The 27,102-nt window shown below is 41.8% G+C and overlaps 2 protein-coding genes across 3 annotated transcripts in view; one reads left to right on the top strand and one right to left on the bottom strand.

Moving 5' to 3' along the window:
* Window positions 1-15,561, top strand: part of endou (endonuclease, polyU-specific) — a 37,345-nt gene extending 21,784 nt beyond the window's left edge. For both annotated transcript variants that reach the window (XM_073029687.1, XM_073029686.1), the window contains 3 exons: window positions 9,151-9,257; window positions 10,540-10,682; window positions 15,326-15,561. In XM_073029687.1, the coding sequence (XP_072885788.1) occupies window positions 9,151-9,257; window positions 10,540-10,682; window positions 15,326-15,440 (365 nt within the window). In that variant the 3' untranslated portion in view covers window positions 15,441-15,561. The remainder of the gene's footprint in view (window positions 1-9,150; window positions 9,258-10,539; window positions 10,683-15,325) is intronic.
* A 3,214-nt stretch (window positions 15,562-18,775) lies between these two features.
* Window positions 18,776-27,102, bottom strand: part of ilvbl (ilvB (bacterial acetolactate synthase)-like) — a 79,499-nt gene continuing 71,172 nt past the window's right edge. The window contains exon 15 of the mRNA XM_073029685.1: window positions 18,776-23,508. Coding sequence (XP_072885786.1) covers window positions 23,330-23,508 — 179 coding nt within the window. The 3' untranslated portion in view covers window positions 18,776-23,329. The remainder of the gene's footprint in view (window positions 23,509-27,102) is intronic.

The following is a 27,102-nucleotide window of genomic DNA, read 5'->3' as shown; positions in this document are numbered from 1 at the left end:
TTATCACAGACCTCCAGCTCGAATAAGTCCATTTGACCAATACCCTCTGCCTTCTATAGTCAAGCCAGTTCTGAAACCAAATGACCAATTCACCATGGATCCCATGCATCTTCATCTTGCGGCAGTCTTCACTGTGGAAGACGCTAGTAGTATGCCAGAACTTCAAGAGTGCCATTATGCAAAAGTGAGAGTAGTTTCTATAACTAAGGTGAAGGTGCTTGGGATGCTGAAAGGTCTGAGGGTTGAATGAAGGGTGTCAAAGGTTATGGGGAGAAGGCAGGAGAATGGGGTTGAGAGGGATAATATATCAGCCATGATGGAATGGTGGAGCTGATTCGATGGGCTGAGTGGCCTAATTCTACTCCTATGTCTTATAGTCTTATGGATGAGTCTTCCATGAAGGATCTTGTCAAACGCCTTATTAAAATCCACCTTCCAGAGCTCTACCTTCATCAATTAACCTCGTCAATCAAGTTAGTAAGACATGCCTTACTCCACACAAAGCCACGTTGGCTCTCCCTAATTAGGCCATGGTTCTCCAAAAGTTCATAAATCCCATCTTTAAGAATTCTCTCCAGTAACTTCTCTACCACTGACATGAGATTCACCAGTCTGTAGTTTCCAGGATTATCTCTGGTTCCCTTTCTTAACAACGAAACATTAGCTACTCCCCAATCCTCCGAATCCTCGCCTGTGACGATAGAGGACACAAAGATATTGATCAAGGGCCCAACAATTTCTTCTCTTGACTCTCTCAATACTCTGGTGTTTCCTCTTTCAGGCCCTATCCACTTAAATGCTTTTTAAGAGACCTAACTCTACCTCCTTCTTTACTTCAAATGCCCCAGCACATCAATATGCTCTGCACTGATTTCACTATCCTCCATGTCCTTCTCCTTGGTAAATACTGATGCACAGTACTCAATAAGGACCTCACCTGCATCCTCCACATCCGAGCAAATGTTCTCCCTTTATCCTTGAGTGGCCCTACCATCTCATTAGTTTTCCTCTTGCTCTTGATGTATGTGTAGAATGCCTCGGGATTCTCTTTAATCCTACTTGCTAAGGACTTTTCATGGCCCTTCCTGGCTTTCATAATTCCCTTCTTGATTTCTTTTCTGGCCTCGTTTTAATCCTCAAGGGCACTGTTTGATTTTAGCTGCCTAAGGTTTTCATACTTTTCCTTTTATAATTTATCCAATATCCAAGCTTCTCTTACCTTGCATTCCTGTCCTTCATTCATACTAGAAAAAAACCTGTCCTGTACTCTGACTTTAAACACCTTCCACATGTCAGATGTGTACTTGCCCAAAAACAACTGTTCACAATTATCTCTCCCTAGTTCCTGCTGAATACGCTCATAGTTTGCCCTGCTCCAATTTAATACTCTTCTGCAAGCTCTATAATTATCCTTATCTATCGCTGTCTTGAAAACTAAGGAGTTGTAGTCACTGTTCCCCAACAGAACTGTTGGATAATGACCAGGCTCATTATCCAACACCAGGTCCAGTATTTATTTAGGAAACCCTCCTGGATGCACCTAACAAATTCTGCCCCATCTAAATCTCTTGAACTAAGTAGGTCCTAATTTATATTAGGGAAATTGAAGGCCCCCATGACAACAACCCTATTGTTTTTACGCATTTCCTTAATCTTACTGCATTTCTATTCCTCAATCTCCTGGTGGTTACTGGGAGGTCTGTGTTACAATCCCATGAGTGTGATTTCACCTTTCCTATTATGAGTTTTACCCATACAGACTCAGTATATGAGTCCTCCATTATGTCCCTTCTGAGTGCAGCTCCTCCCTCCCCCCCTCGTTTACTTTCCTAGAACATCAAAACCCTGGTGTATTAAGCACCCATTCCTTTCCCTCTCTCAACCAAGTCTCTGTATAGGCCACAACATCGGAGTTCCATGTACTGATCCATGCTCTAAATTGATCACCTTTACCCATAATACTGCTAACAAGAAAGAACACACATTTCAAACTATCCATCCCCCCTGTCTGTTTTTTACTGGCCCTGACATCTACCTTTCTGACTCAGTGCTTGAGTTCCCATCCCCTTGCCAAACTGGTTTAAACCTTCCCGAGTAGCACTATCGAAACTCCTGGCCAGAATATTGGTTCCCCTCCAGTTCAGGTACAACATGTCCATCTTGTACAGGTCACCCCTGCCCCAGAAGAGGTTCCAATGATCCAAGAACCTGAAGCCCTACCCCCTGCACCACTTCCTCAGCCACTCATTCATCTGTACTGTCATCCTATTCCTGCCCGACTAGCACATTGCACTGGAAGTAATCCTGAGGTTACTGTCTTGGAGGTCCTGCTCTTCAGCCTTCCCTAACTCCCTATACTCACTGGCCAAGACCTCTTCCCCCGTTCTACCTGTCATTGGTGTCAATATACACTACGACCTCTGGCTGCTCACCCTCCCTCTTGAGAATATTCTGCAGCTGCTCTGAGACATCCTGGACCCTAGCACCTGGGAGGAACTCTGTCACAGCCAAAGTACCTCCCGTCCATTTCCCTAACTATAGAGTCTTCTATCACTATCACTCGTTCCCTGCTGAGCCTCAGAGCCTGCCACAGTGCCACTGGGCCCTGATAGGTCATCACCCCAGAAGTATCCAAAGGGGTGTTTTTGTCGCTGAGGGGAATGGCCACAGGAGAACCCTGCACTGACTGCTTACTTCTGGTGGACACCCATCTATGATCTGAAGCCTACACTCTGGGTGTGACCACCTCAGGAAAAGTCTCATCGATGAGGTTTTCAGCCTCCCGGATGGCCTTGAGTACATCCAACTCTAGTTCCTTGACCGTGTCAGTCAGGAGCCGAAGTTGGGTACACTTCCGGCAGATATAATCAGTTAGGTACCTTGAATCCAACATCTCACAGGAGGAACATTCCATCGACCTTACTACCATCCTGCCTACACTGAATTTAAGGACTATGGATTTACAGACAAGAAAACCTGTTCTTACCTGTGCCTTCTTTCTGAAACTTGTGAGTTCCATACTCACCTAGGTCAATTCTCAGCTTCCTCTCGGCGAGCTTGTTATACTTTTGGCTCTAACTTCTTAAGCTTCAGTTCTGTAATCAAATAAAATAATTCCAAATGACTCAGCACCCTTAGCCTCCACTTGTTCTTGCCAAAGCCTGTTGAGCCAAATTCTCCCATTCAAACCCTGGCCCACTCCGACAATTGCTACTCTGCATATACCTCGCTTCTTTTCATTGGCTCAAATAAAACGCACTCCCAACAAGCCTTGTTGTTTGTAAATGGCTTCTGCTCTGCAACAATCTTGTTTCTCATTTGCTACTTCAAAGATACTTGGGTAATATATCCAGGTTTGTTGATTATACTAATCTGCATGGCAGAGTGGAAGTAAGAAGGGTGTGTTATAAGGGAATATGGGCTCAAGGAATGGAACATAATGAGGAAAAATAAGTGAATACACACAAAATGCTGGAGGAATCAGCAGGGCAGGCAGCATCTATGGAAATGAATATGTATTTATGTAGAAAAAAAGTGAGTTTTATAAATATTAAAAGATTGATTTTCAGAGGCTGAAAGATGACATGTAATACAGCATTAGAAAACAAAATGGTATGCTGACCCTTACTGCAAGAGCATTTGAGTGCAAGGATAAAGGTATCTTACTGGAGTTACATAGGACCCTGATGAGACTGCACTTTGATCAATGATTATATATCTCGCCTCACCTACATAAGGAAGGGTATACCTACAGTAGAAGGTGTATAATTAAGGTTCATCAGATTGATTCAAGGTGAGTTTGTATTATGAGGAGATGTTCAGTGGACTGGGCCTGCACTCTACTGGAGAAGAATGAAAAATAGATCCTATGTGAGGGCATCGTTAGAAAAAAAAACCAGAAATGGGAAGAGAGATTGTGACAGTGAGGAAAAGATCTCCAGAATGGGACTGGGATCTAATGGGCTGAGGATCCTGTGTGAACTAGAATCATTTCCTTCAGACCAGCACCAGCACACCATAGGACACAGCAAAAGAATTAGGCCCTTTGGCCCATTGAGCCTATTCCACCATTTAATTGTGGCTGATTTATTTTCCCTCTCAACCTCATTCTCCAACCTTCTCCTATAACCTTTGATGCACTTACTGTAGAACATATCAACCTCTGCTTTAAATATATCCAATGACTAGGCCTCCATAGCTGTCTGTGACAATGAATTCCACAGATTCACCACCCTCTGGCTAAAGGAATTTTTCCTCATCTCTGTTCTAAATGGACATCCCTCTATTCTGAGGCTGTGCCCTCTGGTCCTAGACTCCCCCACAACTGGAAACATCCTCTCCATGTGCACTCTATTTAGGCCTTTCAATATTCAATAGGTTTCAATAAGATCCTCCTTCATTCTTCTAAACTCCGGTGAGTACAGGCACAGTACCATCAAATGCTCCTTATACATTAACCATTCAATTTTAAAAGCATGTACGCAAAATACAACTCTGAGATGTGTCTTCTGCAGATAGCCATAAAATATAGGAAAACCATGGATGTCATTGAGGACCCCTCCCATCATTCTCATTATTCTCATAATGGCATAACTCCAATGCCAGCACATTGTTTCTTAGATATGGCACCTAAAACTTCTCACAATAATCTAAATGTTGTCTGACCAATGCCTTATAAAGCCACAGCATTACATCCTTTCTTTTATTTTCTATTCTGCTTGAAATGAATGCTAACATTGCATTTGCCTTCCTTGCTAGCAACTTAACCTGCAAATTAATCTGCAAGAGGACACACAGGTTCCTTTGCACCTCCAATTTCTGTATTTCTCTCCATTTAGAAAATAGCCTATGCCTTTATTTCTTCTATCAAAGTGTATGACCATTCACTTTCCTACACTATATTCCATCTGCCACTTCTTTGCACATTCTCCTAATCTGTCCAAGTCCTTCTACAGACTCCCTGCTTCATCATCACTACCTACCCCTCCACCTATCTTTGTATCATCCACAAACTTGGCCACAAAGTCATCAGTTCTATCATCCAGATCGTTGACATATAATGTAAAAAGAATTGGTCCCAACACAGATGAATGTGGAATACCACTAGGCAGCTAAACAGAAAAAGCCCCCTTTTTCCCACTGTTTGCCTCCTGCCAATCTTCCAATCTTCTATCCATGCTTGTGTGGCGACCCACTTCCTAGCGCACTCGAACCGGCTCACAAAGCGGCGCGCGCCGGCATTGAGGCCGGTCCCAAAGAGGGCGCCCTGCAATACCATGGGTTCTTATCTTGTTTTGCAGCTTCATGTGCAAAACCTTGTCAAATGCCTTCTGAAAATCCAAGTAAACAACATCCACTGATTCTCTTTTGTCAATCTTGCCTGTTATTTCCTTAAGGAATTCCTACAGATCTGTAGAGCAAGATTTCCCCTTAAGGTAACCATGCTGACTTTGTCCTATTTTATTCTGTGCCTCCAAGTGCTCCAAAACCTCATCCTTAATAATGGAATCTAACATCTCTAACCACTGAAGTCAGGGTAGCTGACCTATAATCGCCTCTCTTTTGCCTCCATCTTTTCTTAAAAAGTGGAATGACATTTGCCATTTTCCAGTCCTCCAGAACCATTCCAGAATCTAGTGATTCCTGAACGATCACTACTAATGCCTCCACAATCTCTCCAACCACCTCTTTCAGAACCCTGGGAGTGTAGTCCATCTGGTCTAGACCTATCTATGTTCATACCTTTCAGCTTCCAAGGCACATTCTCTATAGTAATAGTGACGACTCTCACTTCTGACTCCTGATGCTCTTGAAGTTCTGGTATCCTACTCGTGTCTCCCACAATGATGACTGATGTAAAATACTTAATTAGTTCATCCACTATTTCTTCGACCCCCATTACTAAGTCTGCAGCATTATTTTCCAGTGACAAGAAGTCCACTCTTAGCTCTTTTTCACTCTTCATATATTTTTGAAAATAAATCTTTTGGTATCCTCTTTTATATTATTAGCTGGCTTACCTTCATATTTCACTTTTTCTCTCCTTACTGCTTTTTTATTTGGCTTCTGTTTACTTTTAAACGCTTCCCAATCCTCTAGCTTACCACTAATTTTTGCTCTATTATATGCTCTCTTTTTTGCTACTATGCTGTCTTTGAGTTCCCTTGTCAGCCACGGTTGCCTCATCCTCTCTTTAGAACACTTCTCCTTTGGGATGAACAGATCCTGCGTCTTCCGAATTACTCCCAGAAACTCCAGTCCTTGCTGCTCTATGGTCATCCCTGCTTGTATCCCTTTCCAATCAAATGTAGCCAGCTTCTCTCTCATACCTCAGTAGCTACCTTTACTCAACTGTAATACTGCTCATCCAATTGTTGTTTTGAAATGTAGTAGCGGTCTGGGGGTAATGTAATTGTTGGAAATGTGTAGAATTCACAACCACCGATGTGGTGACGTAATTACGCAAAGTACTTTTACCGCACCTTGTGCTCAGTGTTTGGAGTTCAATAATAAGTTGTTATGTTTTTTTCTTAAACATGAAACACTTCACATCAGTTTTTTTTCGAAACCCTACAGGGGGCAGTACGCTCCTGGTTATTGTCACTCTGCTGCTGAAGAGAATCAGGCTGATTTCTGCTGCCATCAATCTGTACCTGAGCTGTATTTCTTGGTACTTGAATGCCAACAAGCTGCCGCCTGCAGTCCACACTGCAATACTACAATTCTGGCTGGCTTCTCGCTGCACCCAGAGTGAAATCTGCCCATCGGCTCCTGTAGCTTGAAGTATCTGTCATTGATGGATGGTACAGTGGGTAGCCAGGTCACTGGCACGGCCTGCTTTTGTCAGTTCCAGTCCACATGGACCACTCAACTCGAATCCAGCCACTTCACCCCCACAGTAGTTTCAGGTGCAATGTGAAGCACTGCTTCTCTGTGTGCAGTGAGGGTGGATAGTATCATGCTGGGCAAACAATAACTTCACCATCATAGGAAGAGCATGGCATTACAAGCACATGGAATGTTAGAAGAATGGCAAGCACACTGCAGATTGATATGAACAGGTATTCATTGCTTGGAGTGAAGAGGATGTGAACTCCTCTGCAGAAAGTTGCTTACTTTTCCCATCATCCTTTTAATCTGTGGCTTGAAGGTTGTGAAAAAAGTTTTGGGATGTCAGGAAGTGGCGGGATACCCAGTTTCTGACCTCTTGTAGCAGTTGGGTTATGTGGCTGATCCAGATGATTTTCTGTTGGATGGTTACCCTCAGGATATCAATACAGAGGGGATGATGAAGCCACCAAATAACAAGGATGTTCAAACGATTTGTTGCTGAGGAAGGTTTTTGCCTGTTACTGGTGAGGTGTGGATATAACTTGTCTCTGGACAAACCATGCCAGAACATCTTCTTAGACTTGCAACAGGCAGGTGTGGTCTACAAGCGTTCAGGGAGTGGAGCTGAATATCCCCACTTCCAATGTTTCCTCTAGGGTGTGCCTCTACCTCGTTGGCATGTTAGGTATATTTCACGATCATACACAGTCACTTTCCCTTTTCCTTATCAAGGAGTGATAGGCAGACACAGGAGAACAAAACAGTCATGAAGTGAATAAAACAAATGTGCACGTGGGTGAAGCTAGAAGCTGGCAGAAATCATCAAGGATGGTCCAATGAATGCAGGGGCGAGTTAGAAGCTGATGACCAGTGGAATTCTGTTCAAAGTCCACCCAAGAGGAGAGGGGCTGAGAGCAGATGTGCAAGAGATAGATGATTCAAAAGAACTCCATTTATGTCTGCACCAGGTAAGGTGGGGTGAGGAATACAGTATACTGCAAGGTCGATCAAGCTAGGAGGAACTTTACCTCATCTGAATCTGGGAGATGGGTTGATGCTCAGATTTGTTTTATTCTGAATGAACTGTAATTGCTTTATTCTTGTCACATGTACCAAGATGTAGTGAAAAGCTTGTCTTGCATACAGTTCCTGAAGATTAATTACACAGTGCATTGTGAGAGAACAAGGTAAAACGAGAAGGTAAATCTAGAATAAAGTCTAACAACTGAAGTGAAAGTGCTGTGCAGGCAAACATTAAAGTGCAAGATCATAGCGAGGTATATTGTGAGGTCAAGTGTCCATCTTATTTGTACTAGGAACTATTTAATAGTCTTACAACATTGATGTAGAAGCTTTGCTTGAGCCTGGTGGTATGTGCTTTCAGGCTAATGCATCTTTAGCCCAATGGAAGAGGGAAGAAGAGAGAATGTCCGGGGTGGGTGGGGTCTTTGAGTACTCTGACTACTTTATTGAGATAGACAGAGTCCGTAGAGTGGAGGCCCGTTTCCATTATGTGATGAGTTTCTTGCAGTCACATGCAAAGTAGTTGCCATACCAAGCAGTTATGCATCCAAATAGATTGCTTTCTATGGAGCATTGACAAAAATTGGCAAGGGTTAACAGGGCCATGCTAAATTTCTCTAGCATCTTGAGGAAGTAAGCTTTCTTGGCCATGGTGTTTATGTAATTGAACCAGGACAGGTGTTTGGTGTTGTTCACTTCAAGGAATTTGACACTTTTAATCCTGTCAACATCAATACCGTTGATGTAGACAGGAGCAGGTGCACTGTCTCCATCCAGAAGTCAATGACTAACTATTTTGTTTTGTTGACATGGAGGGAAAGGTTATTGTCATAAAACCATGTCACTAAGCTATCTTTCTCCTTCCTGTACTCTGACTCACTGTTGTTAGAGATACAACCTGCTATGGTGGTGTCATCGGCAGATTTGTAGATTGAGTTTGAGCAGAATCGGGCCACTCAGTACTGAGGGCACAAGGAGTAGAGTAGGGTCTGAGGATGCAACCTTATGGAGCACTAGTTTTCAGAATAATCATTGCAGAGGTGGCACTGCCTGTCCTTATTCATTGTGGTCTGTTAGTTAGGAAGTCAAGAATTTAGTGGCAGAGGGAGGCATTGATTCCAGAGGGCCATTATAATTGCTAGATGTCACATGTAGAACGATGAGGAAGAAATAACAAGGTTTTACACCAGCCCTTGTCTGAATCCAAAAATGACCACTTGGTTTTGGTTTTGTTTCTGTTGCTGTAAGTAATGGTTGTGCTTGAGCTCACTTGCTCCAAATTTGTTCTGAGAACAGGTGAAGTGAAGAGAGGGAAAGTGTCCGGATTCCACAACTGGGTGCGGTTTTACTTTGCAGAAAAAAACAAGGAGCTGAATTACTATAGTTACAACTATGATGGTCCGGTAAGTACCTATTTGGAATCTGGGATGTACTGAGATGCAGGATCAACAATGAAGATGTAGAATGTTGAAGTATTCTTGGGAAAGCCTGAACTGAGCTCCTGACCTGTGTATAAAATGCATCAGCACAATTTCACTTCAATAACATTTCCTCCTTCTGCCTCCACCTCATTTACTTGTAAAATCCTGGCCCATGCCTTTATTATCTCCAGATCTGAACGTTCTAATGCTTCCCTGGCCTCTCATCATCTCCTCCTTAATTTCCAGTAAACTGACTGATAAAAAGCCACATGCTTATGGAACCATGTCTCCTTGTCACTAAACGCCAGAGTTTTAAAATTATCATTTTATGTTCCGATTCCCCCACAGCCATGACTCTGCCCACAGTGCAAATACCTTTAGCCTGACACCCTCTATGATATCTGAGCTCCTTCAGTTATAGTATCCATACATTCTGTTGCTACCTGTTACTATCTTTCCTTTCAGTTAGTCCTGACGAAGGGTCTCGGCCCGAAACGTCGACAGCGCTTCTCCCTGTAGATGTCGCCTGACCTGCTGCGTTCCACCAACATTTTGTGTGTCTTGCTCCCATTTTATTCTCCTCACATTCCCATCAACTCCCTATCAGATTCTACCACTCACTTACACATTAGGGGCAATTTACAGTGGCCAATTAATCTAACAAACTGCCTGTTCTTTGGAACATGGGTGGGAACTGGAGGACCCAGAAGAAACCTCCTGTTATTATGTGGGTTTCCTCCCACATCCCAGAGATGTGCTAATTAGTAAATTGATGGACTATAGCGAGGGAATGGGATTGACAGAGACATGGCATGGACCTGATGGGCTCAATAGGTTGTAAGAAAATATATTATAAAAATCCTCCTCTGAACCTTAATGCAAATACCTACACCCTTGGGTCATTTGTGTGAATCAAACCAGTAGGATTTGGGATTGAGAATGCTTTATCTCCAGTTCTTATCAAATCTTTTTTCACTAAAAGTAGTCAGTGAACTTTAATGCCTGCATCCTTATTGGTAATTCCCAGAGAAAAGGGCTGGTTTATGGGGTTCTGTGAATTCTTTACAAGCTGGGCCTTGACCACTGCCAGCCTCGGGTAGAGGAATACCACAGCAGATTGTTGTTCAGTTGTACTTGCATCAAGTGAATACTAACCCAAAGGAGTTGATCCAGTCAAAGTGTTGGGACAAGAACCTCGTGCATAATTTTTTCTGTTTTCATTTTCTTGGGGTTCAATAGTTGACAGCTTACCCTGTCTCCACAGTGGACCAACTATCCTGAGATTCTAGCAATGCAGTTCAATTGGAATGGATATTACAAAGAAGTGGGCTCAGAGATCATTGGTTCCAGTCCCGAGTTTGACTTCGCCATTTATACTCTCTGCTTCATTGCAAAGCCTGATAAATCGTAAGTGCTATTGTCAATTCCTCTGCAGATTTTTGAGTAATGCATGTTTCTACATGTTTCCACAACAGAAGTTTGCTAGTGCTTCTTGGGGGGGTTTAAACTAAATTTGCAGGGGGCGGGGATCCAGAATGTGAGACAGGATAGCGAGAGGAAGAATAAAGGATAGGTGGGGACTACATGGTTCCGGAATATTAAGTGTGTAGTAGAGGAAGGTGAGGCGGAACAAGTGATAAGGAGGACTCATGTACAGAGGGATGGTCTGACGGAACATGGAGTTAAATGTGTTGAACGAATAAGTAAATTTAGGAAGGATAACAAAATTCTAGGGGCGTATAGCCCGATGGGAGTTCGGGGAGCTGGGTTAAGCACAATAGGCAGCGATTCAAACAGAGAGAGGAGAAATGGGCTAAAAATTCTATATCTGAATGCACGAAGTGTCAGAAATAAGGCGGATGAGCTTGAAGCCTAGGTGCGAATGGGTAACTATGATGTTGTTGGGATAACGGAGACGTGGCTGCAGGGAGATCAGACCTGGGAAATGAATATACAAGGGTATACGTGCTATCGTAGGGACAGAAATGTGGGCAGAGGGGGTGGGGTGGCCCTGTTGGTGAGGAATGAGATTCAGTCCTTTGCAAGGGGAGACATAGGGTCAGGAGAAGTAGAGTCTGTGTGGATAGAACTGAGGAACAGTAAGGGCAAAAGGACCCAAATGGGTGTTGTCTACAGGCCACCAAACAGTAGCATGGATATTGGGTGCAAGTTGAATAGGGAGTTAACATTGGCATGTGGCAAAGGTAATGTCACAGTAGTTATGGGGGATTTCAACATGCAGGTGAACTGGGAGAATCAGGTTGGTGCTGGACCACAGGATAGGGAGTTTGTAGAGTGCCTATGGGATGCATTCTTGGAACAGCTTGTACGAGAGCCGACCAGGGACAAGACTATTCTGGATTTAGTGTTATGTAATGAACAGGATTTGATAAGTGATCTCGCAGTAAAGGAGCCATTAGGAGGTAGTGATCACAATATGATAAGTTTTTATCTGCAATTTGAGAAGGATAAGGGCAGCTCGGAGGTGTCAGTGTTGCAGTTGAACAGGGGAAACTATGGAGCCATGAGGGAGGAGCTGGCCAAAGTTGACTGGAAGGATAGCCTAGCAGAAAAGACAGTGGAACAGCAATGGCAGGTATTCTTGGGAATAATGCACAAGGTGCAAAATCAGTTCATCCCCCAGAGAAGGAAGGATTCAAAGGGGGGAAAGGGGCCACAGTGGTTGACAAAGGAAGTCAGAGATTGAATAGCATTAAAAAAAAGGAAGTATGACAGAGCTAAGGTGAGTGGGAGGACAGATGATTGGGAAGTTTTTAAGGAACAACAGAACTTAACTAAAAAGACAATACGGGGAGAAAAAATGAGGTACGAACGCAAGCTAGCCAGGAATATAAAGGAAGATAGCAAAAGCTTTTTTAGGTATGTGAAGAGAAAGAAGATAGTTAAGAACAATGTTGGGCCCTTGAAGAATGAATCGGGTGAAATTGTTATGGGAAACTGAGAAATGGCAGAAGAATTTAATGAGTACTTTAGATCTGTTTTCACTAAGGAAGACACAAGCAGTCTCCCAGATGTATGGATGGGCCAAGGACATAGGGTAACAGAGGAAATGAAACAGATTGACATTAGGAAGGAAATGGTGATGAGAAGACTGATGGGACTGAAGGCTGACAAATCCCCAGGTCCAGATGGTCTGCACCCTAGGGTACTAAAGGAGGTGGCCCTGGAAATTGCGGATGCATTGGTAATCATTTTCCAATGTTCCTTAGATTCAGGATCAGTTCCTGAGGATTGGAGAATGGCTAATGTTATCCCACTTTTTAAGAAAGGAGGGAGGGAGAAAACAGAGAACTATCGACCTGTCAGCCTGACATCGGTGGTGGGGAAGATGCTAGAGTCCATTATTAAGGGTGAAATAGTGGTATATCTGGATAGCAGTGATAGGATTGGGCCGAGCCAGCATGGATTTACCAAGGGTAAATCATGTTTGACTAATCTGTTGGAGTTTTTCGAGGATGTAACCAGGAAGTTAGACGGGGGAGATCCAGTGGATGTAGTGTACCTCGATTTTCAGAAGGCATTTGATAAGGTCCCACATAGGAGATTGATGGGTAAAATCAAAACTCAGGGCATCGGGGGGAAGGCATTGACATGGATAGAAAACTGGTTGGCAGATAGAAAGCAAAGGGTAGCGGTGAATGGGTGTTTCTCGGAATGGCAGGTGGTGACTAGTGGGGTGCCACAGGGCTCGGTATTGGGACCACAGCTGTTTACCATTTACGTTAACGATTTGGATGAAGGCATAAAAAATAACATCAGCAAATTTGCTGATGATACTAAGCTGGGTGGCAGTGTGACATGTGATGAGGATGTTAGGAGAATTCAGGGTGACTTGGATAGGCTGGGTGAGTGGGCAGATACTTGGCAGATGGCGTTTAATGTGAATAAGTGTGAGGTTATCCACTTTGGGAGTAAGAACAAGAAGGCAGATTATTATCTGAACGGTATAGAGTTGGGTAAGGGAGTAATACAAAGAGATCTCGGAGTCCTTTTTCATCAGTCACTGAAGGTGAATGAGCAAGTGCAGCAGGCAGTGAAGAAGGCTAATGGAATGTTGGCCTTTATTACAAAGGGAATTGAGTACAAGAGCAAGGAAATCCTCTTGCATTTGTACAGAGCCCTGGTGAGACCACACCTGGAGTATTGTGTACAGTTTTGGTCTCCAGGGTTAAGGAAGGACATTCTGGCTGTAGAGGAAGTGCAGCGTAGATTCACGAGGTTAATTCCTGGGATGTCTGGACTGTCTTACGCAGAGAGGTTAGAGAGACTGGGCTTGTACACGCTGGAATTAAGGAGATTGAGAGGGGATCTGATTGAAACATATAAGATTATTAAGGGATTGGACAAGATAGAGGCAGGAAATATGTTCCAGATGCTGGGAGAGTCCAGTACCAGAGGGCATGATTTGAGAATAAGGGGTAGGTCATTTAGGACAGAGTTAAGGAAAAACTTCTTCTCCCAGAGAGTTGTGGGGGTCTGGAATGCACTGCCTCGGAAGGTAGTGGAGGCCAATTCTCTGGATGCTTTCAAGAAGGAGCTAGATAGGTATCTTATGGATAGGGGAATCAAGGGATATGGGGACAAGGCAGGAACCGGGTATTGATAGTAATTGATCAGCCATGATCTCAAAATGGCGGTGCAGGCTCCAAGGGCTGAATGGTCTACTTCTGCACCTATTGTCTATTGTCTATAAAAGGCAGATTGGGAAGGGGGGTAAACAAGGAAAAATTGATTCCACTATCAGAAAGTAAGGTAGCTAACTGAGACAGAATTAAGCTTAAAGTGAGAGGCAGAGAACATTCTGAATCAACAAATTCTAAGGGATTTCCCTGAATGCTTTTTGTATTGAGTGATAAAAAGGGAAATTGAAAAGTATGCGGAAGAAAAATGTCTATGATTATGAGTATACTGCTAAAACTAATTTTTATATGCTTTTCAAAGAACCAACATAGGAACAATGGGGTGAATAGCCTCCAGCGCTGTCATGTGAGTCCACTTCAATGGTTCTGAGAAGGATGCTCATTTTACCACAGAGAAACAAACTTGTATCCTGTGTCATAAACAGGCTTGCTGTAAAAGGACATAAATATCCTGCAGCAGAGTGTTTCATTTAGATAAAACAGAAAATGTTGTAAATACTCAACAGGTCAGGCTATATCTGTGGGAAGAGAAACAGCACAAATGCTTCAGGTCAAAAATCCTTCATCAAAACCGGGAAAAACACAAAAGAAATTTGTTAAAATGCAGGGAGGACAGGGTGTGATGTTTCTAGTAGGGTAAACTGTAAATGGGCATCTCGTCAATGAGTGAATAGGAATAATCAAAGTGAGAATAACGACAAAAGAACGTAGGAGTTGCAAAATGCAGAGCAGAAAGACAGGCTCAGCAGGTTAGGCTGGGCACACTCTACTCTGAAAGAAAAAGGGGAGAAAGAAACAACAAACATACTGAGTCAGATAGGCAACTGATACAGACATTAATCAAATTACCTGAAGTTGTAGAATTCAATATTAGGTTCATTTGTAGCATGCCAAAATGGAAGACGAGGTGCTGTTGCTCAGGCTTGCATTGGGCCTTGTTATGATGATGTGGGAGGCCAGAGACTGATAGGTAGTGTGGCAGTGGAATGGAGAACAAAATGTGCAACAGGAAGTTCAGGGTCACTGCATGCTGAATGCAGGTGCTTCAGAATCACACAATCTAAAATTTGCTTCTCCAGTGTAGAAAGAACCACTGAGTAAATGAACAATTCAGGTTCCTTTCAATGTAATCTTATCTCATTAGCCAAACACGGGCTTTAAAGTTTTGCAATCACGAAGCTGGTGTTGAAAGTTGTAATCAGAGAGATTAAAATTTCAAGACTTACTTCATTATTGTAGCAAAATGTATTATCTCTGGTTTGCTGTGCTCCAATTATAACCACCTTTGGATGTGTTGGGGTGTCCTAGGTGGTATAGAGAATCTAAGACCGGGGCGATCGTCGGGGTTGCATGATTCAGCAACAGTTATATATTCTGTTGACTCTGCAGATGCACAGTGAGCCTTGGTGGGAAGACCATAAATATTCAGACCTACACCTGGACTAAGTCCACATATGGAAATGGGAAGAAGTATGTAGCATCAACCTTTCCACTGACACCTTGAGAAAACCATCAGTCTTCTCTATGACTCCGTGGAGGAACTCAAGACTTCTTGAAGAGTCAGTGATCCAGAATTGTGCTTCCAAGATGATCTGTTATGAAATAAAGGAAATTAATTTGCATTATCTACTTACAGTTGATTAGTTCAAGAGACATTGTTCCTGCTTGCATTCCACTGCTTAAACTCAACAGCACTTTTATTCTAGCAATGCACAATTTATTATCCATCCCTTTGCTGCCCAGATTCTGCTGTTCATATCTATTTTGCACAATGTGAAGAGCAATGTGAAGTTGAACTTCTGAATTGGAGGATTAACTTCAACAGGATACCAGAGAATCTAGCCAAGATAGCCTATAACTGCTCACCATATTCCAAGTATATTCTGTCCAATGCCATATAAAGCCTCAGTATTAAATCCTTGCTTTTAAATTCTAGTCCTCTTTCCTGTAATAACATAGGCTCTTAACATGTTTAGCAGCCTTATGTGCAGCATCCTGTCAAAGGCTTTCTGAAAATCCATGCAAACAATATCCACTGACTCTCCTTTGTCTATCCTGCCTGTTATTTTCTCAAAAAAAATTCCAATATATGTCAGACAAGAATTTCCCTCAAGGAAACCATGCTGACTGACTTTGGCCTATTTTATCATGTGCCTCCAAGTACTCCAAAACCATCCTTAATAATAGACTCCAACATCTTCACAATCACTGAAGTCAGACTAACTTCCCTAAAATTTCCTGCCTTTTGCCTTCCCCCCTTCTTCAAGTGTGGAGTGACATTTGCAAAGTTCCAGTCTTCCCCAACTATTCCAGAATCTCGCATTCTTGAGAGATCACTACTCCACAACTTCTTCAGCTACATCTTTCAGAATGCTGGTGGGGGGTAGTCCATCTGGTCTAGATGACTTATTTATCTTCAGAGTTTTCTGCTTCCCAAGCACCTTCTCCTTAGTAATAGTGACTACACTCACATATGCCCCCTGACACTCTCCAATTTATGGCATATTGGGGTGTTTTCCACAATGAAGACTGACACAAAATACTGATTGATATGGTGGTCTCATCTTCCCTTTAGAATATTTCTTCTTCCTTGGGATGAATCTATCCTGCACCTTCTGAATTGCTTCCAGAAACACCAGCTATTGCTGCTCTGCCATCATCCCTGTTAGTGTTCCCTTCTAATTAACTTTGGCCAGCTCCTCTCATATACCTTTGTAATTCCCTTTACTACACAGCAATACTGGTTCATCTGATTTTAGCTCCTCCCTCTCAAACAACAAGTTGATTATATTATGATCACTGTCTCCTATGGGTTCCTTCACCCTAAGCTCCCTAATCAAAACAGGTTCATTACATAACACCCAATCCAGAATTGCCTTTTCTGTAGTGGGCTCGACCACAAATTGCTCTTTAAAAAAACACATCTCCAAAGCATTCTACAAATCCCTATCTTGGGATTCAGCACCAACTTGATTTTTTTCAATCTACCTGCATATTGAAGTCCCCCATGACCATCGTAACATTACAAATTTTACATACTTTTTCTATCTTCTGTTGTAAATTGTTCTGTTTGGAGGCCTGTACACAATTCCCATCTGGGTTTTTTTTTTAAATCCTTGCAGTTTCTTAACTCTACCCACAAGAATTCTACATCTTCCCTTTCTAAGAATTTAATTTCATATTTTACCAACAGAGCCACCCACCTGCCTTTTAAGCTCCCAATTGTGATCTTCTTTCAGCTACACGCAGTGACACCACCAATGATATGCCCACCAATTTCTAACTGCGCTACAAGATTATTTTGTGCATCCAGATATAACACCTTCAGTCCTGTATTCATCACCTTTTTCAATGTTGTCCCCATATTACCAGAAATTAATTTCTTGTCCCTTTTTAAGCTTTTTTGTCTTTTTCTTTATTCTGGAGACTCTTGTAACTTCCCCTGCATTCTTCTTTCCCTTTACTTTATCCCCACTTTTGCAAACTGTTGGACCCACCCCCTACTCTTTGGTTTAAAGTCCTATCTACAACCCTTGTTATACAATTCACTAGGACCCAGGTCCCAGCATAATTCAAGTGGAGCTCATTCCAATGGAATAGCTCCCTCCTTCCCCAATACTGGTGTCAATATTCCATAAATTGAAATCCACTTGTCCCACACCAATCTTTGAAACACTCAATTAACTCTCTGATCCTATTAAACCTTTGTCAATGTGTGTATGGCTCAGGTAACAATCCAAAGATGATTACCTTTTTGTTACTGCATTTTGAATTAATCCCTAGCTGCTCAAATTTCCTCAGTAGAACCTCTTTCCTTGTTCTTCCTATGTTGTTGATACCCACTTGGACCACAACAACTGGATCATTTCCCCTCCCACTCCAAATTCCTTTGCAGGTCAGATGAGATGTCCTGAATCTGGGCACCAGGCAGACAACACAGTCTTCTGGACTCTCGATCATTACCTCAGAGAATTGTGACTATTCTCCTGACTGTACTAACCCCAATCACAACTGCATTTCTCTTCTCTCCCCCCTTGAATGGCTCTCTGAACCACAGTACCACGGTTCAGTTGCTCATCCTTCCTACAGACCCCACGCACATCCTCACAGGGAGCAACAATCTCAGAACCTTTGGGCAAGCTCAAGAGCTGAGGCTCCTCCTGCACTACCTGTGGGATCCTGCTACTTGTCTCTCTGACAATCACACCCTCTTGTCCCTTGTCATAGATTTAAACTAATGGGTGCAACTGCCTCCTGAAACACAGTGCCCAGGTAACATTCTTCCTCCCTAATGTATCATAATATTTGAAGCTCAGATTCCTGCATAACTATTTTATTCAATTTTCTCTGATTTGCTATCTTTTGAGTTATATAAAACTAAACTGTATGTAACAAAAAAAAATCCTTACTTGGTCTTATCTGCTACTCACCTGTGCCTCTGTCTCTTCTCGCTGAAGCCCCTTGAGCCAAAGCCACTCTAACACTGCCCACTCCAACAATGGCTACTCCCACAATTGCTGCTCTGTTTAAAGCTCATTTCTTTTTATTGGCTCAAGTAAAACTCACTCCCAATGAGACTTGTTTTTTTTTAATGACTCCTGCTCTGTTCAGATGTCGCTCTCTTAATTACTACTTCAAAGAATGCAATTATTCATATTTTATGTTCCAATTATTCACATGTAAATTAACCAAACAGCAAAAATATCCCAACCAAGATTATGTATGTCTGGCTAATGCAAAGCGGAAACACAGGTGACATACTGATGACCACTGCATGTACATTAATGGCATGTGACAGTGACAGGAGTTTCAAGTTAAAAAGATGAGATACTCTGAGGCTCAGATTGAATTAAACAATTTTAATATACAGTAAAAGTACTGTACAGTACTAAAAGACAGCATTTACCATTAAATGGAGGTAGAGCAACTCGATTCACAATTTCCTATTATTAATTCAAAGCAAGATATTTTAAAATAAAAATCAGTTCTAATAAAACTGGTAAGAGGTTCAGAAATAATCGACATTTTATTAACCTTAGTTTCTTGTGTTAACGTTGCACTTGGAAGCCATATACCAAGATTTAAACTCATCCAAGTTGGTGCCCTTCCAAAGAAGGCAAAACCCAGTTCATGGGTGAAGTTATGCTTTACTTTAGTCTTATTGAGGAAATGCAGGCCAACCAGAGACATGATAAAAGGTACCAGAGTCATAATGCCTGTTAGGCAAGGGGTGCTGGCTACTCCCTTAACTGAGGGATCTTGGCTCGGGAAGAATCTCAATCTGATGTTGCAGATGACACAATCCAAGATAAGCTGTCTCAACTGAAACAGAAGGAGCTTAGAGGATCTCATTAGATTAAGGCAGGGTGGAGCCCAGGGATCTCACTTGTACTTAACAGGAGACCAGATACATGTAGTGGGAACCCAGGGTGAGGGGAGAAGTCCTTTCAAGACTGGCAACCTGAGAAACTGGGGATTTGCTCACCATTTTCTAGTTACACCAGCTATTCTCCATGCCACAAACTTCATCCAAATGCACTACATCAAAAGTATTACAACACTTAATAATTTGTAAAAGACTAACCCACGAACAAATTCTATCACCTCCATCAAAAAATCTTAAAAATGATCAAGTCCATCAATATCCTATAGGATTGATTTCAGTTTGTCTTACAATCAACTAATCCTCAGTCACATAAAAAGTTTGATGGATAATCAGAAAATCATTATTTCAAACTGATTTTGTACATTTGAAACTTTTAGCAATTAAATATGATATAATTTATGCCTCATGAACTTAAAAAAAATCTAGAAAATATGGAAACCCTCAGAAAGAGTCGTTCAGTAATCAATTTGTGTGATCTACCCTTAGGATTGCATGACATAGGAAAAGTTGAAAGGTCTAACTACTACAGTCAAAGATATTCTATTGCTGCTCTCATGCTTAACCATTAAAAAAAATGAAAACTTCAGCCATCTCTCTATAGTTCTTCAGGTGGTCGACATCACAAAAAAGGAATTCAAAGCATTAACTCAAGAATGAAAAACAGATAAATGTTGCTGACATTTAAAAGCAAAGCATCTTTATTACACCTATTTCAGAGTAGTAGAAAATTTATATCAAAGGAAGCCATTGCATCAGTGTTGGTTAATAAACATCTGTCCAGTCTAATCTCATCTTCAAGCACTTGATTGTCAGGTCAAAGCTCTCAAAGTACACTCCTCAGTTCTTTTAAAATGAGAGTTCCTGCCTCTACCACCCTTTCAGACAGCAAGTTTCAAACCACCACCATGTACACTTGTTGGGGAAAATGCATGTTCACATTTCCTACACAGCATTACTGACAAAATCAGGATTATTTAAGAGAGTGGGACTATAATTAATATGGGAAGTGAGTCAAACTCCACTAAGTTAAGAGAAATGGAAATTTGTGAGGTAGAATGTTAGCGTTGCAGGAAGAACAGAGTTACCATGTACAGATTAATGTAGAGTCAAACAGGTATGATAGTGGATTAGTGTTAGGTAATGAGACAAGTAACCCAGAGATCTGAACTAACAATCTAGAGAACTGAGTCCCCACCATGATCATCATCATAATGTGCAGTGTCATATGACATAGGTAATCATGGTCTCATGACCATGCCTTCTTTTGTGTAGTGTCCTTACAAGACTGGTGACCCCAGACATTATCAATACTCTTTAGCGATCGTCTGCCTGGCACCGTGGAAGTTAAATAGAATTAGTAATCTGAAATTTTTTAAAAAGTTTTATTGTTACCAAGACCAGCTATCAGAACATTGTTAAAAAAAAAAATTAAAAAAAAAAAAAATCCTATTTACTGATGTCTTTCAGGGCAGAGATTTGCTGTTCTTACCCAGTTTGGTTTACATATGACTACAGAATCACAGCAATATGATTTATTATTAAATGCCTTCTGAAAAGGCTTAGCTTGCCTTTCATTCCATGGTTAATTAGAAATATATTTTTCCAGCAATGTCCAGATTCTGCAAAATGTATACTTATATTTAATAGAGGAAAGAATCTTAAAAATAAGCCTACTTCATTGAGCTGCTCAAGAGGGTGGAAGAACCAATCAACCTACCACTCAAAAATAAGGATAAGGATGTCCTTTTAAATGTACACCAAAAGAAAATGTGGGTTTGAACATGGGACAATAAACATGAATCATCACAGAAGGGGCAAAACCAATATTTTGGTTCTCCACCCTAACACATCCCACAACACCTTTCAAAATAAAAGCAGGAATAACCATGCCTCCCATAAACTCTGATCAGCCTGCAGAGGGCCTCCAGATGCTTCCTATTTTGTCACTTGTCCAGGTAGTCTTTGGGTTAGAGGCATTTAAACGGTGAAATTCCATGAGTATACAAGACATGGATCAGATCCTGAACCTGATTGATCAAAAGGCTTCAAGTCCTGTAAACAGCTAAAAACATCAGAATTTCATACAGATACAGTTAACAATAGCCACGTAATTGAAAGGCGAAGGATTATACATTTAGCCTCTAGAGACTGAAAACTATTGTCCTTTATAAGCTTTTGCTTGCAAGATCCTTCCTTATTGGAAAAACTTCTGTTCATTATTTACCAATGATACAATATGACACAGCAATGCAGGCTCTGAAGAAGACAGAGTAGTGCTTCAAGTGGATATAGACAGACTAAGCAAATGGGCAAGGAAATGAAAGATGGAATATGGAAAACATGAGGCTATCCACTTCATTAGAAAAACACTTTTTTAAATAAGAGATTTAAGTGCTTCAAATATGGATCACTAAAAGTCTACAGACAGGTACAGCAAGTAATTAGGAAGATACATGGTAATGTTGGCCTTTATTAAGGCTTTAGTTTCATTAGGGTTGCTACAAGAGTAGAATTGCCTTGCTCCAATTATTTCAGACCCTGGCCCTTTCCATTTGTACCAGCTTAATCTTCCTATCCAAAGGCCAGTATACTGACAATAGATGGAATGGAGCAAATGATCATCAGGTTAATTTCTGGAATGAACATAAGAGATTAAGTAGACAGTTTATAAGGTCTAGACTTTAGAGGACTGAGAGGTGACCCCATTGAAATGTACATGATATTGTGGAGTTCACATTTCCCCTAAGGTAACTGGAACCAGGAATCATGTTAATAAAATAAACGGATGCTATTTGTGATTGAGATGAGAAGACATTTCTTCACCCAAATAGTAGTGAATTATTGGAATTCTCCCCTCAAAACAGCTTCATTTGATAACAAGAAGTATCTTTAGGAAATTAGGGATTTAGCAGGTGGGGCTAGTGCAGGGGTGTGCTGAGGTAAAAGATCAACCATGATCTTACTGACTGGTGGAACAGGCATGGAAATCATACCTCTGCTTCTATTTCTTACATTTTCTCTCTGTGATTTTTCAAACTGCATAAGGACCAAGAAGTTACAGTGCATCTGTCTCTTTGTTCTATATTCATGATCATTGGTGAAAGATTGTACTAAATGGCAGGAAATTCCCAATATCAAGATACTTGAAATTCATCACTAAAGTAGAATGGAAAAAGTTGGGAGTAACCTATTTTAAATAGTCAATGGTTTTACCACATTTCTAATGAAACTAAAGCCATTTTCCTTCTTTAAATGTCTCATGTTATAAAATGAATATAAGAGAATGGAGGAAAAGGACAGAGAAGAAAATTTTAATCACATCCAGCTGGTGCAATAAGTGCTAGGAATTATTTTTTCATAAGTGCTATAACCGACAATCCCACAGAAAAATGGGATGCAAGCTATGTCTGCTGTTCAACAGCTATTTCCTATATTTCTTTACATTATTGTGGATAATAGAGGCCAGGCACTTACTGAGCAAAACCAAAACAGAAACTAAAAAAAGATCTTTGATCTACTTTTAGCCACTCCCGCGAATTATGTAGGACCTAAGATCACCTTTTTTCCTCATTAGCATTCCTATAATTTCTTTTGCCAGGGAAGGACCACCACAGTGCTTAAGCTCATAGCAGACCTTAGCAAACCAAAAAAAACACCGACAGAAAGTCTTCCAGAGCTCTCAGGACAGTGTAAATGAAGCCATTATTCATGACTGATTAACAAGATTCCAAACTCTACAGAAATTTAGGAAAATCAGAGGGATTAAATCTAAAAATTCATAAAATTTGCAATGATTATTATTTTTAATTAAGAGGAATTTCTAGTGGTAGTTGGTGTAATTAGTCTTTGATTTGGTAGATTACATATCAAGTACCCTTTGCATTGAATGCTATTGCATGACTTTAGAGAAAACTCTTCACTTTGTTTTCTATATGTTTATACCCAGTGGGGCAAAGAGTCAAGGCACACGTGAAACATCAAACCCGTGATCCACATGAAACTTGTTATTACACAGAGATGGAGCCTTCCCTGAAATTTGTTTTTCCTATTAGGACATTTATGAGCGTTGGATTCCCATTCTGACACTCCTTCTGTGCAGCTCTTATTATATCATCTATCTGCTCTTCATTCTCCAGGTTGAGTAAAAAACCTTTCCCGCCATATCCCTGAGCAACAGTGTGATAATCTGTGAAGAAATGAGCAAACAATGATCAAAAACAAAAGGCATAGGTAAGTTTCCATGTTCCTAAGGCTACTGCACCTACATTTCATTCTGAATGTGGCTTTTTTATGGATGCATACTGGAATTCAACATAGATTTCTTGTATGCAATTTAATGCATGTTTCTTTCTCATATGCCGCTTGTTATTTATATAAATTGTGCTCAGGTTCCCATTAAATCGCCTCCCTCTCCGATGTCCTCTAGTTCTTGATTCCTCAACCTTGGGGAAAACAGTGCATGCATTCACCCTGTCTATGCCCGTCCTGATAAAATCAGACCTCACTCTGCTACGTTCCAGCGCATGAAATCCCAACCTGCTTAACCTCTCTCCACAACTCATACACTTTCATCTTCACTTTTAAACTATGTACTGTTTTACAAATGAAATACTTTGCAAAGAATAGGTATTTACTGATAATTTAAAACAAAAATCTCTTCAGTTTACTCTTCTCACTTTTGTTCTAAATTGAATTAGGCACTTGCGAAATGTTTATTCATAATTAAAGAATCTTCCAACTCTTCATCTGAATAGGATTAACTTCTATAAATTTGTGATAAAATTGTGATATAAACATATGCAAGCATGGATTGCAGATGGGTCTTTTCAGATGGGATGGCATAAATGGGTCTTTTCTCAACTGAGAAGATGTAACTTGTGGGGTGTCTCAATGGTCAATTCTTGGCCCTCAGTTACTTATTATTTAAACTAATGACCTGGAAGATTCAGCAGAGCACAAGGTATCCAAGTCTGCTATTGACACTAAAATCAACTTAATATTATGTTGCAATGAGGAAATTTGGACTTTGCAGAATTTAGATAGGTTGAGTGAGTGAACTAAAGAATCAAGATTCAAGATTGTTTATAGTCATTTTTCAGTACATGAGTGAAAAGGAGAACAAAATGATTGTTACTCCAGATCCGATGCAGAATTTAAAAAAGACAATAAGCATAAGGAACAGAATAAAAAAACAAAGATAACACAATAAATATAAATGTAAAAGCAATCCTATAAAATAAGTAACCGAGTGTATGTACATAAAGTGATGCTAGGTGATGTGTATGTAGTGGTGGTGGGTGGGGTAATGGGTGGAAGAACCGATCAGCTTGACATTTTGGAGGAACTAACTACTTTTAAGTCTGGAGGTCCTGGTGTGGACGCTGCATAACTTGACAACTGGAGCGTTATGGGTGCAGGTGTGACAATATGCACTTTGGTAAGAGGAATTTAAAAGGCAGACTGCTATCTAAATGGAAACAAATTGTACATGGGTGAATTTTACAGGGATCTTGGCGTGGTGTCCTTGTGCATGTGTCACAAAAAGGCAGTAGGCAGGTGCAGCAAGAAGTTAGGAAGTCAAATGGCATATTAGCCTTCATTCCAAGGAGGTTGGAATTTAGAAACAGGAAGTTTTGTTACAATTGGGTGGTGATGACTCCACACATGGCGTCAGATGCACAATTTTGGTCCCTTTATTAAGGGAGAACAGACTAGCAATGGAATCCCAAATGACATTCACTAGTCATGAGTAACAGAAGAAGTTGGATTTGTATTCTTTGGAGTACAGGGGAATGGAGGGAGACCTTATTGAAACATTAATGATCTAAAGGGTATGACAGGGTAGATGCTGAAAATGTTTCCAGTAGTGGGAGAGACTCCCACAGGAGACTTAGTTACAAGAGAGTGGTCATTTTACACTGAACGGCTTCTCTCAGGGGGTAGTGAATCTCTGAAATTCTCTACACAAGATTATGGCAACAAAATCATTGGAGGCATATAAAGGAGAAGTAGATAAATTTTCAAAAAGTCAGGGAATTCAGGAATGTGAAACTGCATAGAAGAGGAATTAAAGCCTGAGGTAGATCAACCATTTGATAAGGTACCCCATGCAAGGCTTATTGAGAAAGTAAGGAGACATGGGATCCAAGAGGACATTGCTTTGTGGATCCAGAACTGGCTTGCCCACAGAAGGCAAAGAGTGGTTGTAAACACAAAGTACACTGCAGATGCTGTGGTCAAATCAAGACGTACAAAAAAGTTGGATGAACTCAGCAGGTCGGGCAGCATCCTTTGAAAGAAGCAGTCAACATTTCGGGTCGAGACCCTTCGTCAGGACTAAAGAAGGAGGGGGCGGGGCCCTATAAAGAAGATGGGGGGAGGGTGGAGAACCAATAAGAGGAAAGATCAAGGGGTGGGGGAGGGGAAGCAGGGAGGGGATAGGCGGGAGAGGTGAAGAAGGAGTCTAAGGGGAAAGCACTATGGGTAGTAGAAGAAGACAGTCATGAGAGGTGATAGGCACCTAGAAGAGGAGACAGAGTGAAGGTGGGATGGGGGAAGGATGAGGGAGGGAATTACCAGAAGTTGGAGAATTCGATGTTCATACCAAGGGGCTGGAGACTACCCGGACGGTATATGAGATGTTGTTCCTCCAACCGAAGTTTGGCCTCATCGTGGCAGTAGAGGAGGCCATGTATGGACATATCCGAATGGGAATGTGAAGGAGAGTTGAAGTGAGTGGCAACCGGGAGATCCTGTCTGTTGTGGCAGACGGAGCAGAGGTGCTCGACGAAGCGGTCCCCCAATCTGTGTCGGGTCTCGCCGATTTAGAGGAAGCCGCACCGGGAGCACCCACCATTCAGGGCCCCAAACAGTCCTTCCAGGTGAGGCAACACTTCACTTGTGAGTCTGTTGGGGGAATCTATTGCATCCGGTGCTCCCGGTGCGGCCTCCTCTACATCAGCGAGACCCGACGCAGATTGGGGGACAGCTTCGTCAAGCACCTCCGCTCCATCTGCCACAACAGACAGGATTTCCCGGTTGCCACTCACTTCAACTCTCCTTCACATTCCCATTCGGATATGTCCATACATGGCCTCCTCTACTGCCACGATGAGGCCAAACTTCAGTTGGAGGAACAACAGCCCATATACCGTCCGGGTAGTCTCCAGCCCCTTGGTATGAACATCGAATTCTCCAACTTCTGGTAATTCCCTCCCTCAACCTTCCCCCATCCCACCTTCACTCTGTCTCCTCTTCCAGCTGCCTATCACCTCTCATGACTGCCTTCTTCTACTACCCATAGTGCTTTCCCCTTAGATTCCTTCTTCACCTCTCCTGCCTATCCCCTCCCTGCTTCCCCTCCCCCACCCCTTGATCTTTCCTCTTATTGGTTCTCCACCCTCCCCCCACCTTCTTTATAGGGCCCCTGCCCCCTCCTTTAGTCCTGACGAAGGGTCTCGACCCAAAACGTTGACTGCTTCTTTCAACTGATGCTGCCCCGCCCTGCTGTGTTCATCCAGCTTTTTTGGTACGTCTTGAAAGAGTGGTTGTCGATGGGTCATATTCTGCATGGAGGTCGGTCATCAGTGTGGTGTCTCAGGGATCTGTTCTGGGATCCCTACTCTTTGTGAATTTTATAACTGACCTGGATGAGGAAGTGGAGGGATGGGTTAGTAAATTTGCTGATGACACAAAGGTTGGGAGTGTTGTGGATAGTGTGGAGGGCTGTCAGAGGTTACAGGGAGACATTGATAGGATGCAGAACTGGGCTGAGAAGTGG

This window comes from Hemitrygon akajei, chromosome 26, assembly GCF_048418815.1.
Source record: "Hemitrygon akajei chromosome 26, sHemAka1.3, whole genome shotgun sequence".
In the NCBI taxonomy this organism is placed as follows: Eukaryota; Metazoa; Chordata; class Chondrichthyes; order Myliobatiformes; family Dasyatidae; genus Hemitrygon; species Hemitrygon akajei.
This window is presented reverse-complemented; position numbering and strand designations above follow the sequence as displayed.